The sequence below is a fragment of the Ptychodera flava genome, chromosome 19, assembly GCF_041260155.1.
Source record: "Ptychodera flava strain L36383 chromosome 19, AS_Pfla_20210202, whole genome shotgun sequence".
NCBI classification, from domain to species: domain Eukaryota; kingdom Metazoa; phylum Hemichordata; class Enteropneusta; family Ptychoderidae; genus Ptychodera; species Ptychodera flava.
This window is the reverse complement of record NC_091946.1, coordinates 12,777,180-12,793,849: the sequence shown is the minus strand read 5'-3', so window position 1 is coordinate 12,793,849 and position 16,670 is coordinate 12,777,180. Positions and strand designations below refer to the sequence as shown.

The window sequence follows — 16,670 nt, the reverse complement described above, 5'->3', positions numbered from 1 at the left end:
CAGCAATGGAAAGACAACATTGTTGGTTTTGGTGCAGATGGAGCCACAGTTATGCTTGGCCAGAGGGGTGGTGTGGCAGCACTAATTAAGAGAGATGTGCCGTATTTGCAAGAAATACATTGTGTTGCACACAAAGTAGAACTTTGAATCAAATATTCTGCAAAGGCTATTCAATTCATGGCTACTGTCACAGAAATACTTCTAGCACTCTACAAATTTTACCACTACTCAGCACTGAATTGGAATGGCCAGCTGAGGGGAGGTGAGGCCTGTGTAATCAGAATACTGAGACCAGGAAATATACTGGGAACCCGCTGGATTGGGCATCATGAGAGAGCAGTAAAATCTGTGCAAAGAAATTGGCCTGCATTGGTTGTACACTTGCAGAGTGTCCAGGAACATGGACAATCCACTGATGCCCAGAACAGGGCTAAAGGTATGCTGAAAAAGCTCTGTTCATACAGATTTTTGAAGTTTCTCAACTTCCTGAGAGATTGCTTCCACATATTGACATTGCTATCTTTGGCGTTCCAATCCAATGACAGCACCACAGAAACGGTACACAGCAGGGTATGTAGCACCAGAGAAAGTCTACAGGATCTGCAGAGAAATCCTGGTCTACATGAAACCCCATTTGCTGACACTGTTCAAGTGAATGAGAATGGACAATGTGTAATCCGTGATAGCCATGTACTTACCAAAGGTGGCAATGATGAGAACTTGTTTGCCAATGATAGGAGAGAACTCCTGGCCAGATTGCAGAGAAATATTGATCAGCGATTTCACACATTTTAGGACAATGAAATGCTAGCCAGTACTGCTGTACTGGATCCTAGAAACTGGCCAGATGACAGAGAGAGACTGAGGGAGTATGGCAATGACAGCCTGCTAATCATATGTAATCACTTCAGACCTCTGCTGCACAGAAAAGAGTGTGAAATAGAGAATATACCAGAAGAATGGAATGATGCTAAGATGTACATCAGCCAATTAAAGAGGTCTGATCCAACAATGACTAATCTAACACTATGGCAGCGTGTGTTGCAGCAAGAAGCAAGATTCCCAAATCTTCAGTTTGTTGTAAAATGTGTCTTATTGCTGCCCATTCACGCAGCAGAATGTGAAAGGGGATTCTCGGTAATGAAGAGGATCAAATCTGACTGGAGAGCAGCCCTGTCCACACAAACTTTGAATCAACTAATGAGAATCCACATTTGTGGAGTTCCCATGGAAGCCTTTGATCAAGAACCAGCAATTCAGTTGTGGTGGCAAGCAAGACATAGACGTCCTCATGTGCAGCCATATGGGAGACGGCATGAGTATGATAATAACCAAACACAAGAAAATGATGATAATGCAGTGCATGGTCAGCAGATGATGACTAGATCAAGTATTTGTAACAAGACTGAGCAGTGACTCACTCAAGATAATTTCCCAGTATATACATGTACTGTCAAGCACACACTGAAATTGAGTTTAGACTATTCAATATGGTTGCTTTCCTATCAAACTAATTAAAAATGACATTCAATGTCAATTCATCATGTCTCAGGTGAGTTGAAATTAATATAGTTTCTTTTTAATAAATTATGCCATTTTGGACAGGTACTTTTCTCACTGGGACATGTACTTTTTATTTTGACTTGTCCAGTGGACAGGTGGTTGAAAAAAAGTATTTCGAGCCCTGCATTCTTGCATTCTTGAAATAAATAATAAACAAATAAATATATAAATAATAAACAAACAAAATAACATATGTTCAAGCTTTACTACTTGTAACACCTACAGCTACTTTTCAGTATTATGTTGTGCTATTTTAATCTCAAAGAATGATGAAATTACCAAATACCTTATAAACAATCTACAAGTTCATTCAGTGCTGTTATAGTTGTTATAGTTGAAGCATTGATTTAGACATGAATTATTTTTAATGATGACAGTGTTCACTGCATATCTCCAAGTTAGTCTATCAAGCTCAATATTGTGCATTTCTTCATACTCTGAGTAAAATAAGAACTTCAAGTGAAACACACAGAACACAAAATACTCAAAAATAGCCAAATTATGTACAGCTACTGACCCTCAATACCTTTCCAAATGATGCATGCTCCAAGGCAGGAGATCAAAATAGAACACACTTTGAACATATGAATAACATGACCATTGTGATTTCAATGCACTTTCCACAACCCAGTGTCTGCCTTTCTATGACTACCCACGATATTCGATGTTACTCCACTGTAATGACAGTCTGCCATTGGAATAGTCCTTCATGGGCTAACTATAAAAGACCCATTAATGCCATTTTTTCTCCTTTTTTCAGTATTTTTGTCCTGTGTGTCCACTACGTATTCTAGTTCTTCCTATAGCATGATGAAATAACCAGTTTCAACCTAGCCTCTGTATCATTACCAACCATTATTATTGTTGACAAATGAAGTCAATTTTCAATAATAATATTGCTCATTTTACACATAACAACTGCATTGTGAGGTTTAAGACTTGGTATTTCATCATGCTACAAGAAGTTTAACAAGGAACTCCAGCTTCAACAAGGAACAAAAATGCTGAAAAATATTCTCTGTCTTTCATGGTGTAAAAAATTTTGGTGGCCCACCCCTTACCTTCCCTGGAATTTTCATGGCCCACCCCAAGAACACTCATTTTTTTCGTGCCCCCCCCCCCATTTTCTCTTTCGCCCCGCTGCTGTTAATTGTGCTCGGTCCGTAAGGACGGTAGAGTTTTATTTTCAGGAAACAGGTAGGGCAGGAAGGGATGGTAATTTTGCAAGGGCAGTGATGTACTATAACAACAGTGATATTGCATCAAATAGGGACATGTCAGATGCTATGTGGCAATATTGTCAGAATTCCACTTCCTGCTTGCGAGAATTTTTATTGAGCTATTTTGATTTTGAAAAGCCTCCATCAGATTCACCAAAGCATTTATGTTGTTCCGTTTGTAAAAATTCATGCACATGCTGCTCTTGTTTCTCATATGAAGATGTAGAAATGGAAGCTGTTTAGCCATTTGATTATCTTATATTGATTGCCTGATTGAACTCATGATGCTGTAATCAATCAAAATTAGGAGTTAAACAGGGCTGTAATCTGAGCCCTACCTTATTTAACATTAACATAAATGACCTTCCAGGTACTTTTGGCTCCAGTGAGAATGATTTAAATAAAAGAGATAAGTTGTTGTACATATTAAGTTCAGATGACTGTCTCTCATGAAATATATTACAAACATCATGTTTCCCCCAGCAGCTGCAGGTAAAGACATTGACAACAATGTTTTATGCAATGTTTAGTTTTGTTCATGCTATACTACACTTTTTGAAGTGTGTTGATATGCAATATTGTGAAAGTGTCATAAATATTTTGACAGCAGACAATTTTGGGAACTTACTCGAATGTGTTTTGTTTGATACTTTATATTCTAGGAATAATAGTACTGAGCTGTATATGTCCAAAAATTTGCTTTGTTTCATTGCTGTTTCATACTTTGTAATAAAGATATCCTATGAAATTAAAATAAAAAATTGTGAGCAGGGTTTTGTGTGATCTATTTTTAAAAAATGGACATTTATTGTTGCAAAGGAAAGTGATTACAGCTGGTTAAAGATATATGCTTGTTGTACATTTTGAGACACATTAATGTATGAGAATTCTGTACATCTTTCTGATATCAATCATACATAAATTGATTTTGTCACTTGAACTATAAAAACATGTAAAAAGCTAGCGTATACTATGTGAACTAAGGTATTTTTTTTAACTTTTTGATTGGTGATTAAACAAAAATAATTGTCATTTCCTTTTTGTGTATATAATTGCACCAAATATTGAAAAATTATTGCATCATTCAAATTTAAATTTTAGCCTTGGTGTTTTCTTATCCTTTTACAGTTGAAGCTATCATAATATAATTCTCTAGATACTGAGCAAATCATTACATTGTACATGAAATTCTTTATGCTCTTAAGAGTGAAACATTAATTAAAGACATTAATTAAAGAATACTTTTTACAGAAAAAATGATTTATGTGTAGAATTAATTACACAGTATATTTGTTATGATCTATTAGCTGGTAAATGCAACTGCATTTCACAGTTGGCATGTTTGTTAGGGTAATCTGGTATGCAGATATACAGTCTTCTACAAAAATAATGAAAATTAAGTCTCTATAGTCTATGCAAAAGTAGTGGTAAATAATTAACACCAGATGGAAAATTGAGCTAACTGCAACTGTAAGGGATCAAGTGAATCTCACTGCCGATCACAGGATTTAATTCCAACTTGCTATACTGGCACAAGAGGTCCGTGGTACGTCCAAAAGAAGGCTCGACAAACGAAAATGGGTGACAATATGTTCAAGGCGACATGCGCCTCTTGGTCAAGTTTTCGTTGTCTCTTCATCTCACAATTCTGTCGCTTTCGTTGACTCATTTTGAATGTGTAAGCATTCATTTATTTCCATAACATTAACTCTGAAAAGTAACATCAACTTTGAATTTTTAAAATCAGTAAATTTGGGAAGGCGTCAGCAAGTTTTGGCTGAACCACTGTGAGTAAAACCGTACAGTCAAGTAGGCTTTCAATAAGTATGCCGTGCGTTTGTTGCATGTGAATCCGGTGCTTTTGACAATTTAAAGAGGGTTAACACTTTCATATTTTCTGTGGAAGCTGAAAAATTAGACGTTTATAACTACACGCTGCATGAAAGAAAAGCAACCACAGTCACCTGTGGTCTATTCCGCTCTGCGTCTATATTGCGCCCCATAGACGTGTGTACACATGCCTTCTTCTCAGGGAAGCAACATAAATTACGAAATTGTAAAAGGGAACGTGAAAACAAAAGGGTTGAGTGTCGGGTTAGTCCGATGGATCACCACGAATGGTCGGTCCTGATGCTTCAGTCTCATTAGGAGTGAGAGGGGGTTCCACTGGACCACGGCTCAACCCAACAGTAGTTGTTCAAAAACGTACTAAGTACTGTACGTTGTATGACGATATGATTGTGCAATGATGTGAAGAAAGCTTTCAAACAGGAAACGTTGGGGGCGCTTTCCACACAACTTTGTACCAAAAGGATGAACTCCCCAATGCTATTCCAGATTCCTGGAATCAAATCATCACTTCAAACATCTAAAACGAAGAGAACTATGATATTTTAGACTTAGAGAATTATAGTCTGACAAAAAGCGATGCCAAAACCAAGTCACTTTATTGGAAATTAGTTGTGATAAGAAATGGCATGCAGTCAAAGGTCAAATTGGTCAAAAATGGGCTGAGAATCTAAGTCTTACTGACAGTTACAAAGCTACTTTATTCAGTCGTCTAAATTCAACAGGAATTGTTAGCAATTCAGTAAATGATTTAAATTTGAAGATTTTCCATACAGGTCTAGTCACAGGAAGCTTAACCGAAACTTGCAATTTAAGTGATTGGAAATGCCATATTTGTGGCAAAGAAGAAACACTGGAACACATCTTGTTTGAGTGTAAATATGTAAAGAGAATCTGGTAGAAATGTTTTTCTTTCTTTGACAGAAAACACAACTTTGATAACAATATCAATATCAAAAGATTAGCAATTGCAGGAATCGAAAATGATAATTACGCAACATCTGACATTACATACTGTATTACATCCTTAAGAGAGTCGGGGAGAGAGAGAGAGAGAGAGAGAGAGAGAGAGAGAGAGAGAGAGAGAGAGAGAGAGAGTGTGTGTGTGTGTGTGTGTGTGTGTGTGTGTCAGACAGATTTAGGTGGACGGGCGAACCGAGAGTCAATGACCTGTCGGGCATGCATATACAAGTAGTTATAGGAAATGCCAAATGATAAAAAAGCGTCTTATACATTGAGATAAGAAATCTTCAGTAATTTACCGCGATGGGCAGTAAGGTCCTTAGGACATGGAGAAATGTATTGGTTTAATCAGCCTTTCCGATTTTAAACTTGACTCTAACATTTTCCCGCAAATTTCAAAAGTACAGGGTGAATTTATATTTTGCTGTTTTCTTTGAGTTTATAGCGAGCAAAATGTAAAAAACAGATGATAGAAATAAAACAGGTTTCCAACCGACTAAACGTACTTTCTGAGCTGTGCGTAGTACAGAATTTCTTTCTTGTTTTCGTCAGAATATGCCCAGTTTAAAGATTCACTTTATAAAATTCAATGAAATCATTCATACACTTTCTGCCGACATCAAATGATGCCTTTCCAACAGAAAGACTGAATATTCCATGGAATCCACTCTCGTAATTTTTCCATGTAACAGGAACACCGGCTTGTTCCAGCCTCTTGGCGTACAAAATTCCGTCATCTCGGAGTACATCAAATTCTGCAGTCAGTACGTATGCCGGCGACAGACCCCTCAGATCGGATCTCATCAGTGGAGCGAAGACCGGTGTTATGTAGGTCATTTACCCCACACTCATCATGACCTGAGTTCAATTAGTCTAGAACATTCTCAAGGTCACTGCCCTTAATGACCTCACAACCTTGAATTCAATTAGTCATGTTTGGAATGTTCTGGAAAGTTGATTAGTTGTGTAAGAGAGATAATTTTAGAACAGTAATTAGCATGTCAATAAAAGTTCTAGATTGTTCTTATATGCCTTTATAAAAGGGACGTGCACAGCTTCCAGTCAGACTTTTGGGATCGTGTCTCTTGTGTGTTACTAAACTCCAGCAGTAGTCATTCTCAAGACTTTTCAAGACCTTCACTGCCAACGCTGGATTTATACTGTGGACTTTGTGCAAATTCAAGCCTGCAAGCCAAAGGACTGTTCATTCATCCGACTGACTGTTACAACTCTGAGACTGGAGCTTTGCCGTCCCAGCTGAGATAAGTAGTCTGTACACTTTAAAGCTTGTATCCTATCCCTAACTTAGCAATTAGTTTTATTTTCGTAATAAATTTTGTTTAAACGTTAACTGCTGAGTTCACCCTTTTGTTCGTTTTCTCTGCACGTAACAAATTGGGGGCTTGTCCGGGGTACGAATATTTTGAGCCGTTTGACATTTGACGTTTGACGTTTGCCTGCTTTTTTAAAACTACTGTATACTGTGAACTCAGCGAAATTTAATCATGGCGGAATTTAAACCAGAGGAAATGGATGACCTTGATCAGGACACATTTGATTCCCTCAGAAAAGACGACCTCATAACACTGGCCAATTTCCTTAAGGTAGAAGTTAAACGATCTATGCGCAAGCGAGAAATTCAGTTCAAGATTGCAAAACATTTAGTTAATTCAGGCCATTTTGAGGAGTCTGCCTTAAAGATTATGAGCCCGAGTCTACCTCTGAACTCAGAAAATTAGAATTAGAAATGCAGACAAATTTGGAGATCAAGAACTAGAATTACAAATGAGAGAGAAAGAATTACAAATGGAAGAAAGACAGAGAGAGAAAGATAGGCAGGAAAGATTAGAAATGGAAGAAAGACAGAAAGAGAGGGAATTGGAAATGAAAGAAAAAGAATTGCAAATGGAAGAAAGACAAAGGGAGAAAGAAAGAGAGGAAAAAGAAAAGGAAAGAGAATTAGCAGAACACCGACTGCAGTTAGAAATGAGACGTTTAGAGCTTAGAAAGTCAGGAAAATTCTTCCCTTCAGACAATTTTGACATCACTAAGCATTTCAGGTTAGTTCCCCCTTTCCAAGAAAAGGATGTTGATAAATATTTCCTTCATTTTGAGAAAATTGCTCAGAGTCTGAATTGGCCTAAGGAGTCCTGGTCTATGCTTTTGCAGAGTGCTTTGGTGGGTAAAGCCAGAGAAATTTACATTCAGTTGTCAGTAGAGCAGGCTTCAGATTATGATTCTGTGAAGGAATTAATTCTCAAGGGTTATGAGTTGGTGCCTGAAGCGTACCGTCAGAAATTTAGGGATTGTGAGAAGGTGAAAGATCAAACTTACGTTGAATTTGCTCGAACAAAAGAACAACTGTTTGATCGTTGGTGTTCTTCTGAAAAGGTCAGTCAGAATTATGACAAATTACGACAACTTGTTTGATTGAGGAATTTAAAAGGTGCATCCGGAGTGACATCAAGACATTTATCAATGAACAAAAGGCAGATACATTGGAGGTTGCTGCACGTTTGGCCGATGATTATTCATTGACCCACAAATCTTCATTTCTCAGCAAACCATCCCAGTCCTTTCCATACAGAAACAATGCAGGTAAATTTAACTCTCCTTTCATCCAAGAATTTTTCAAAGGACAGTAGAAAATCAAATGACAACAGTTCACAGAGTTCAAGTAACACTCCCACATCATCAGATCCCAAGTCTCAATCTCCTTCTGACAAACAGTTCGGTACACTTTCTTGTAATTATTGTAAGAAAGACGGCCATTTAATGTCAGAGTGTTTCAAATTGAAAAGAAAACGTGAAGGTCAAAGTGGTCAAAGTGGATCTAAGCCCACCGGCTTTATTTCTTCATCAACTCAATTAGAGTCTAATAATGTGTGCAACACATTTTCTGAGGTTAAACCCCTCTTATCCCCAATTAATGAGGTCAAGGTCAATTCTTCTCAAGATAGCATTATGGGTATTTTCGAACCATTTATTCATGATGGTTTTATATCACTTTCTAGTGATTTCTCTTCCGCTACCCCTGTCAAAATTTTAAGAGATACCGGGGCTTCCCAGTCTCTTTTGTTGGCAGATACCCTGCCGTTTTCTGAAAAGTCATTTTCAGGTTCTAAAGTTCTTATTAAGGGGGTAGATTGCAATGACTTTATTCCTGTTCCTCTCCATAATGTCTATTTGTCTTCGGACTTTGTTTCTGGACCTGTGACTTTAGGTATTAGGCCTTTTTTGCCTTTTGAAGGGATTCACCTTCTTGGAAACGACCTTGCTGGGGACAAGGTCATTACTAATCCACTTGTGACTGATAATCCTAGTTTAGATCAAAATCCAGAGCCAATAGAGGAAGACATTCCCGGCCTTTTCCCATCATGTGCCATTACTCGAGCCATGTCAAAGAAAACTTCTGAGAATCAAAATACTCTCAAAAATAATGTCACAGATGTTGACTTAAATGACACCTTTCTCAGTCAGGTGTTTGACACGGAGCATTCCGTTATCCCTCGTGGATTTGAAACTTCCAGTAAAACTTCTGCTGACCAAAGTCAGACATTTTCTAGATCAAATCTCATTGCAGAACAACACAAAGACCCAGATATTTTGTCTTTGTTTGACAGGGTAGATGATGAAGATAAAACTTCAGATAGCTCTGTTTCCTATTATACAAAGTCTGGTATTCTCATGCGTAAGTGGAGACCTCCAGATGTTTTGGTTGATGACGATTGGGCTATAAAACATCAAATGTGGTTCCAAAGCCCTACCGTGCTGAAATATTGCGCCTGGCCCATGAAACCCCTGGGCTGGTCACTTAGGAGTCAGGAAAACTTATCATAAAATTCTCAGTCACTTTTATTGGCCTAATCTCAGGCAGGATGTAGCACATTTCTGTAAAACTTGTCACACATGTCAAATGGTAGGAAAGCCAAATCAAACCATTCCAAAGGCCCCTTTACAGCCAATTCCTGCATTTCAAGAACCATTTAGTAGGATTCTAATAGACTGTGTTGGGCCCCTACCAAAAACAAGATCAGGAAATGAGTACATGTTGACAATTATGTGTACATCAACTCGGTTCCCAGAAGCCATACCACTGAGAAACATAAAGACAAAGACTATAGTGAGAGCTTTAGTCAAATTTTTCACTTTATTTGGCCTCCCTAAATGTGTCCAGTCCGATCAAGGCTCCAACTTTATGTCTGGAATTTTTCAACAAGTAATGGATCAGCTAGGCATTAAACAGTATAGGTCATCCGCCTATCATCCAGAAAGTCAGGGTGCTCTTGAGCGATTTCATCAAACTTTGAAAAACATGATTAGGACCTACTGTTTTGACACAGAGAAGCAGTGGGATGAAGGAATTCATTTTCTGCTCTTTGCTGTTAGAGAGTCAATTCAAGAGTCTCTTGGTTTTAGCCCATTTGAGCTTGTATTTGGACATACAGTCCGTGGCCCACTTAAGCTCGTTAAAGAGAAATTCCTATCAGACAATGATGATTGTCTGAATATTTTGCAATATGTGTCAGATTTTCGTACAAAACTCTCTAAAGCATGTGAATTAGCCAGAGAAAATCTTAAGTCATCTCAGCAGTCAATGAAAACCAAATATGATAAAAGCACCTCAAAACGGAAGTTTGAACCAGGTCAAAAGGTTCTTGTTCTACTTCCAATTCCTGGCAAACCACTCCATGCTCGTTACTTTGGGCCATACCTAATTGATAAGAAATTGAGTGATTTAAATTACATCATAATAACACCTGACAGGCGAAAACAAAAACAGCTATGTCACATAAATATGCTTAAGCCATATTTGGATAGGGATAATCCTACTATAACTCAGCCTGTCAGTACAGTCAGTTCTGGCCATTAGAAGATAGTGATACAGAAACTGACTTGAGTGAAAATACTCTAAACTCAAAGCTGGGCTCGGTCAAGCTTCAGAACTCAGAAATCCTGGAGAAGCTGGAGTCTACAAAGTTGGCACACCTCCAGCCAGAACAACAACAACAGGTGAAAGAACTGCTCCACGAATATAAACACCTGTTTCAAGATGTTCCAACGAGGACAAACGTCATCTATCACGACGTTGATGTTGGGGACAGTAAGCCTGTAAAACAACATCCATACAGACTGAATCCAACAAAAGCGAAATATCTCCAGGAAGAAGTCAAATACCTGCTGGACAATGACTTTATTGACCCAGTAAAAGTAACTGGAGTTCGCCGTGCATACTTGTTCCCAAATCAGATCCCAGTTATCGTATGTGCACGGACTTTAGGAAGGTCAACACTTTAACAAAGACAGACACTTTCCCAATCCCGAGGATTGATGACTGCATCGACCGAGTGGGAAAAGCCAAGTATGTGACGAAATTTGACCTACTGAAGAGATTTTGGCAAGTCCCTCTGACGGATCGTGCTCGTGAAATATCCGCCTTTGTTACACCAGACGGATTATTCCAGTACAAGGTGATGCCATTCGGAATGAAGAACTCTCCGGCAACGTTCCAACGGATGATCAACGACGTCATATCCGGGCTAGACGGATGTGCAGCTTATGTTGACGACGTCGTCCTGTATAGTGATACCTGGGAGGAACACATCAAGCTCATGCGGAAGTTCTTTGAGAGACTGAGCAAAGCAATGTTGACTGTCAACCTTGCCAAATCTGAGTTTGGTTGGGCGAGGGTGACTTACCTCGGACATACTGTAGGACAGGGTGAGGTAAAACCTGTTGATGCCAAAATCAGTGCCATTTCAAGTTTTCCCATACCAAACTGCAAACGACAACTGATGCGCTTTCTCGGTATGGCTGGTTACTACAGAAAATTCTGTCCAAATTTCTCCACAATTACTGAGCCTTTGACTAACTTACTTAAAAAGAAAGTAAAGTTTGTTTGGTCAGAGCAATGCCAACAGGCATTTGATACACTTAAAGCCATACTGCAAAGTGCCCCAGTGTTGTCTGCACCAGATTTCACTGTGCCATTCAAATTAGCTGTAGATGCTAGTGATACGGCTGCTGGTGCTGTTTTATTGCAAGAGGATAGTCATGGTGTAGATCATCCTGTTTGCTATTTTTCACGCAAATTTAACAAATCCCAGAGAAAACTACTCTACAATTGAAAAAGAGTGTTTATCTTTGATATTAGCTTACAGCATTTTGAAGTTTATGTTACTTCTTCAAATCAGCAAATAGTGGTTTATATTGATCACAACCCTCTTGTTTTTCTGCAGAAATTTAAAGGCAAAAATCAGAGATTGCTAAGATGGAGTTTAATGTTACAGGAGTTTAATCTTGACATTAGACATATCAAAGGCAGAGACAATTTAATTGCAGACTGTCTCTCTCGTATTTAGAGTTTATTGTTGTTCACTTTCAAGAAATTTTACTTTAGAGTAAAACAAAATTTGAGTACTTAATCCTTTTCAAGATTACATTTGTAAAAGAAAGATTTTTCTTTGAAAAATTTTCTTTTTTTGAAGAGGGGGTGTGTTATGTAGGTCATTTACCCCACACTCATCATGACCTGAGTTCAATTAGTCTAGAACATTCTCAAGGTCACTGCCCTTAATGACCTCACAACCTTGAATTCAATTAGTCATGTTTGGAATGTTCTGGAAAGTTGATTAGTTGTGTAAGAGAGATAATTTTAGAACAGTAATTAGCATGTCAATAAAAGTTCTAGATTGTTCTTATATGCCTTTATAAAAGGGACGTGCACAGCTTCCAGTCAGACTTTTGGGATCGTGTCTCTTGTGTGTTACTAAACTCCAGCAGTAGTCATTCTCAAGACTTTTCAAGACCTTCACTGCCAACGCTGGATTTATACTGTGGACTTTGTGCAAATTCAAGCCTGCAAGCCAAAGGACTGTTCATTCATCCGACTGACTGTTACAACTCTGAGACTGGAGCTTTGCCGTCCCAGCTGAGATAAGTAGTCTGTACACTTTAAAGCTTGTATCCTATCCCTAACTTAGCAATTAGTTTTATTTTCGTAATAAATTTTGTTTAAACGTTAACTGCTGAGTTCACCCTTTTGTTCGTTTTTCTCTGCACGTAACACCGGGTTCAGCAAAGTCTCACAGATATTTTCGCAGATTTCACGACTCCCGAAATCCTTGGACTTCAGAGGGGTGTATCCCCTCCCTTTGAATTTGTCCGGAATGAGACTGTAGTCAAGACTGTGCTTGTGGACAGGTGTGATTGTTTGTCTTCATGGCCTCGGCATATCTCAAATCTCCAGTCAGATACCACGACCAGAATTTAGTCGTGATGTCCTGGGTCAGAAGAAAGATGTCACCATGTTGATACGAAGGTGTAAGGAAGTCCAAGGCTTGTAATGCTGGGTCGATCAACCCTTGGAACTTCAGTTTCGGCAACCCCATATTCCGATATCTATCGTCAAAGGTGAGCAGGCCGGCAGTGGCCGCAGCGAGATTACCGCCAGCGCTGTCACCAACCACAGCTATTCTGGTGGGATCTACATTGTAGTCTTTGGCATGTTGTAAAAACCACACGGTGGCTTTGATACACTCATCGATGGGCGCTGGAAACGGGTGCCCCGGAGATAAACGATAACTGTACGACAATAAATAAAATAATAATAAACATGAACATAACAATAATGGACGAAAATGCGCAATTAATTATTATTATTATTATTATTATTATTATTATTATTATTATAATTATTATATCTTTATTTCAGATTATAAAAATCCATAGCACAACAACAATACATTTTAAAATATACGCTTACTCCAAATCCTCCACAGTCCACTGTGTGATAACACTGATAAAGATAAAACACTCACCACAAGCGGGTTACTTGAGAGGTGGAGTCTGCTCAGAAAACTAAATGATTTTTTCCGAAGAATTTCATCAAAAGTTAAAATCGAAAGACTGACAAACATTGCACTGTTACTCTGAATAAAAGAATGTTTAAAACCAGACAACTTACGAAAAACATGGGAGTAAGCTCGTCTAACTGCATTAAACGTACATAAAGAAAACGTACTCCACAAGTAAGAACAATAAGGGATATCACAAAAGACAGAAAGAAAATAAGTGACATTTAACAGAAAGAGACGCGAATTTAAAATCACGAATTATAGCATTGCCACGAACATAAAATTGCCGAGTCTGAGCCTGAATGTCCTCATTATCCCTAAGGTCACAAGTGATTAAGTGACCGAGGTATTTATAAACACTAACATAATTAAGCATTTTACCATTAAGATAAATCGGAACTTGTCTAAGCTTACGAATACTTGGTTGAATTATCATACAAACTGTCTTTTGCTCATTAAAAAATATTGAATGATTGTCACCATAATGACCACATATATCAACAAGCATCTGCTGGCCATAGGCTCCAGTAGAAATAATAACTAAATTGTCAGCATAAATCAAGTGATTCACCTTATAGTCGCCAATAAGGCATCCATAAGGAAGTGTGGAGAGATTCTTACTGATATCATCCAAATAGACCGTGAAAAAGAAAGGTGACGTAATGCCGCCCTGTTTTACCCCATTCTTTGAATGAAAAGATTCAGATAGTAACCCATTCCATCTCACAACAAAGTCTTGATACTTATACATATATGACAAAATCTTAATGAGATAAGGCTTAACACCCCTTTGCAATAGTTTAACATACAGAATATCATGACGAACATAGTCAAATGCTTTGGATGCATCCATAAAGGTGATGAAAACAGGAGTATTGCAACGTTTATAGTAATTCAAAATTTCTTTCAAAACAAAAAGTGACATATCAGTACCGTGGTCTGGTTAAACCCAAATTGGTGATCAGTGGTTGTTAAACATTCCATACAGCGATTTAACCAGACCCTTTCGAACAGTTTGGAAATTGTTGTTGCAACAGCAACAGGACGATAGTTAGATTTGTCACAAATGTTGCCACCTGGATTTTTTGGAATAGGAACTAAAACAGTGGTCATCAATTGTCTAGGAACAGTTCCATGAATCAAAATGGCCGAGAAACAAAGGGACAAAAGAACATTGACTCTATATGGAGCATACTTCAAATGCTCAGGTGATATATCGTCAATACCCGATGATGCACCTGTCTTGAGGTTTTTAATTAATTCACAAATTTCTTCGTGGTGCACAGTCATGTCATTACAGTAATTAATGTTCGAAAAGACAGGTGTCGATTCGGTACCAATTTTGGTCAAAATAGTTTCATAATGGCATTTCCACATATTTACTACTTCAGCGTCACCAGCATGACCGTCAACAGATGATGGAGCTATTGCTTTACCTTTATGTTTATTGACCTCTTTCCAATACTCCTTAGAGTTACTCTTTAATTTTTCAGCCATGGCATTTGCACGCATTTCTTTTTCTGCCCTCTTACACTGTGCAAACTGCCTTTTAAACTGTGCCCTAGACCTTCGCATAAGATCAAACAAAGGGCCAAATTTAGGAGAACCGTTGTCCTTCCAGATCAAATCAAAGTGAGACTTGAGTGGACACCGTGGGTCATCAGTATGTATTAGGGACATGGTGCAGTGGCAAAGAATGTGAAATTTTCAGAAGAGTTACTTTCAGAATGTGCTTAGGAATACAATTCAGAATAACATTCAGACACTCACTATGTGAGATAATATTCTGTATATTCCAGAAGAGTCCTTTCAGAATGTGCTTTGGAATACAATTCAGAATAATATTCAGACACTCACTATGTGAGATAATATTCTGTATATTCTAGAAGTAACAAGTCATTGACAATGACATAGTCCCCACCTGTAATAGGAGTATTAGTCTTGATGGGGCAGGGAAATGAGGTCATTAAGAAGTATCACTGGAGTGTATATGTTCAGATCTATGGACACATAGGTCTATGTCATTGTTCCCATTTTTAAACAAGAGGCATGTCTAAGTTATGGTTCTAAATCGGGGAAAAAGATCAGACCTCTAGCTGTATTGGCTGCCAAGAAATACATATGTGCATAATAAATGAAGTACAAGATGTGACATTTTAAGGTCTACTATCCTATCAAAATTGAAGCGTAAAGAACTTGTAGTTACTGAGTTATGCATATATATGCATATTCAAGGTCAAAGGTCATCAAGGTCACGTGACATTTTGAAAAAAAACCCCCACTGTATTGCTAATTAATCCATATATGCCAAAATTCAGACCTCTAGCTCTATTGGCTTGCCCACAATTATATATGGGCATAATTAACGAGGTAAAGCATGTGTTGTCATAAGGTCTCCCATCCTACTAAATATAAAGGACATAGCACTTGTGGTTACTTATTTATTGACATAATCGTGTATTTTAGGTAAAAGGTTATCGAGGTCACGTGACATTTTTTCAAAAAAATTGCATTGCTAAGTTATCCCTACATACCAAAAATCAGACCTCTAGCTCTATTGGCTCGCTCAAAATTAGATATATGCATAATTAATGAGGTACAATATGTGGCGTCATAAGGTGTCCCATCATACCAAATATGAAGGGTGTAGCACTTGTGGTTACTGAGTTTTGGACAAATATGTATATTTGAGGTCAAAGGTCATCGAGGTCACGTGACATTTTGTCAAAATAATTGTATTGCTAAGTTATCCCTATATAGCAAAAATCAGACCTCTAGCTCTATTGGCTCGCTCAAAATTAGATATGTGCATAATTAATGAGGAACAATATGTGGCGTCATAAGGTGTCCCGTCATACCAAATATGAAGGGTGTAGCACTTGTGGTTACTGAGTTATGGACAAATATGTATATTTGAGGTCAAAGGTCAGCGAGGTCACGTGACATTTTGTCAAAATAATTGTATTGCTAAGTTATCCCTATATACCAAAAATCAGACCTCTAGCTCTATTGGCTCGCTCAAAATAAGATATGTGCATAATTAATGAGGTACAATATGTGGCGTCATAAGGTGTCCCATCATACCAAATATGAAGGGTGTAGCACTTGTGGTTACTGAGTTATGGACAAATATGTATATTTGAGGTCAAAGGTCACCGAGGTCACATGACATTTTGTCAAAAAAATTGTATTGCTAAGTTATCCCTATATACCAAAAATC

At 38.0% G+C, this 16,670-nt stretch overlaps 2 protein-coding genes across 2 annotated transcripts in view; one reads left to right on the top strand and one right to left on the bottom strand.

The window, feature by feature from the left end:
- Positions 1–16,670, top strand: part of LOC139118616 (alpha-1,2-mannosyltransferase ALG9-like) — a 513,500-nt gene that overhangs the window by 291,517 nt on the left and 205,313 nt on the right. The window lies entirely within an intron of this gene.
- Positions 6,009–14,740, bottom strand: LOC139118987 (neutral cholesterol ester hydrolase 1-like). The gene is made up of 3 exons (XM_070682588.1): positions 14,646–14,740; positions 12,783–13,178; positions 6,009–6,426 (listed from the first exon to the last, which is right to left on the bottom strand). The coding sequence occupies exons 1-3, from the start codon at positions 14,738–14,740 to the stop codon at positions 6,159–6,161; spliced, it is 759 nt and encodes a 252-aa protein (XP_070538689.1). The 3' UTR covers positions 6,009–6,158.

What these genes read in the sequence shown, in the direction of transcription:
- LOC139118987 (XM_070682588.1), bottom strand. Translation starts at nt 14,740, where the DNA reads ATGACTGTGCACCACGAAGAAATTTGTGAATTAATTAAAAACCTCAAG. An exon ending in ATATCACCTGAGCATTTGAA is followed by an intron (nt 13,179 to 14,645) that starts GTATGCTCCATA and finishes ATTGTCGTACAG; the next exon opens with TTATCGTTTATCTCCGGGGC. An exon ending in CACACCTGTCCACAAGCACA is followed by an intron (nt 6,427 to 12,782) that starts GTCTTGACTACA and finishes GGGGTAAATGAC; the next exon opens with CTACATAACACCGGTCTTCG.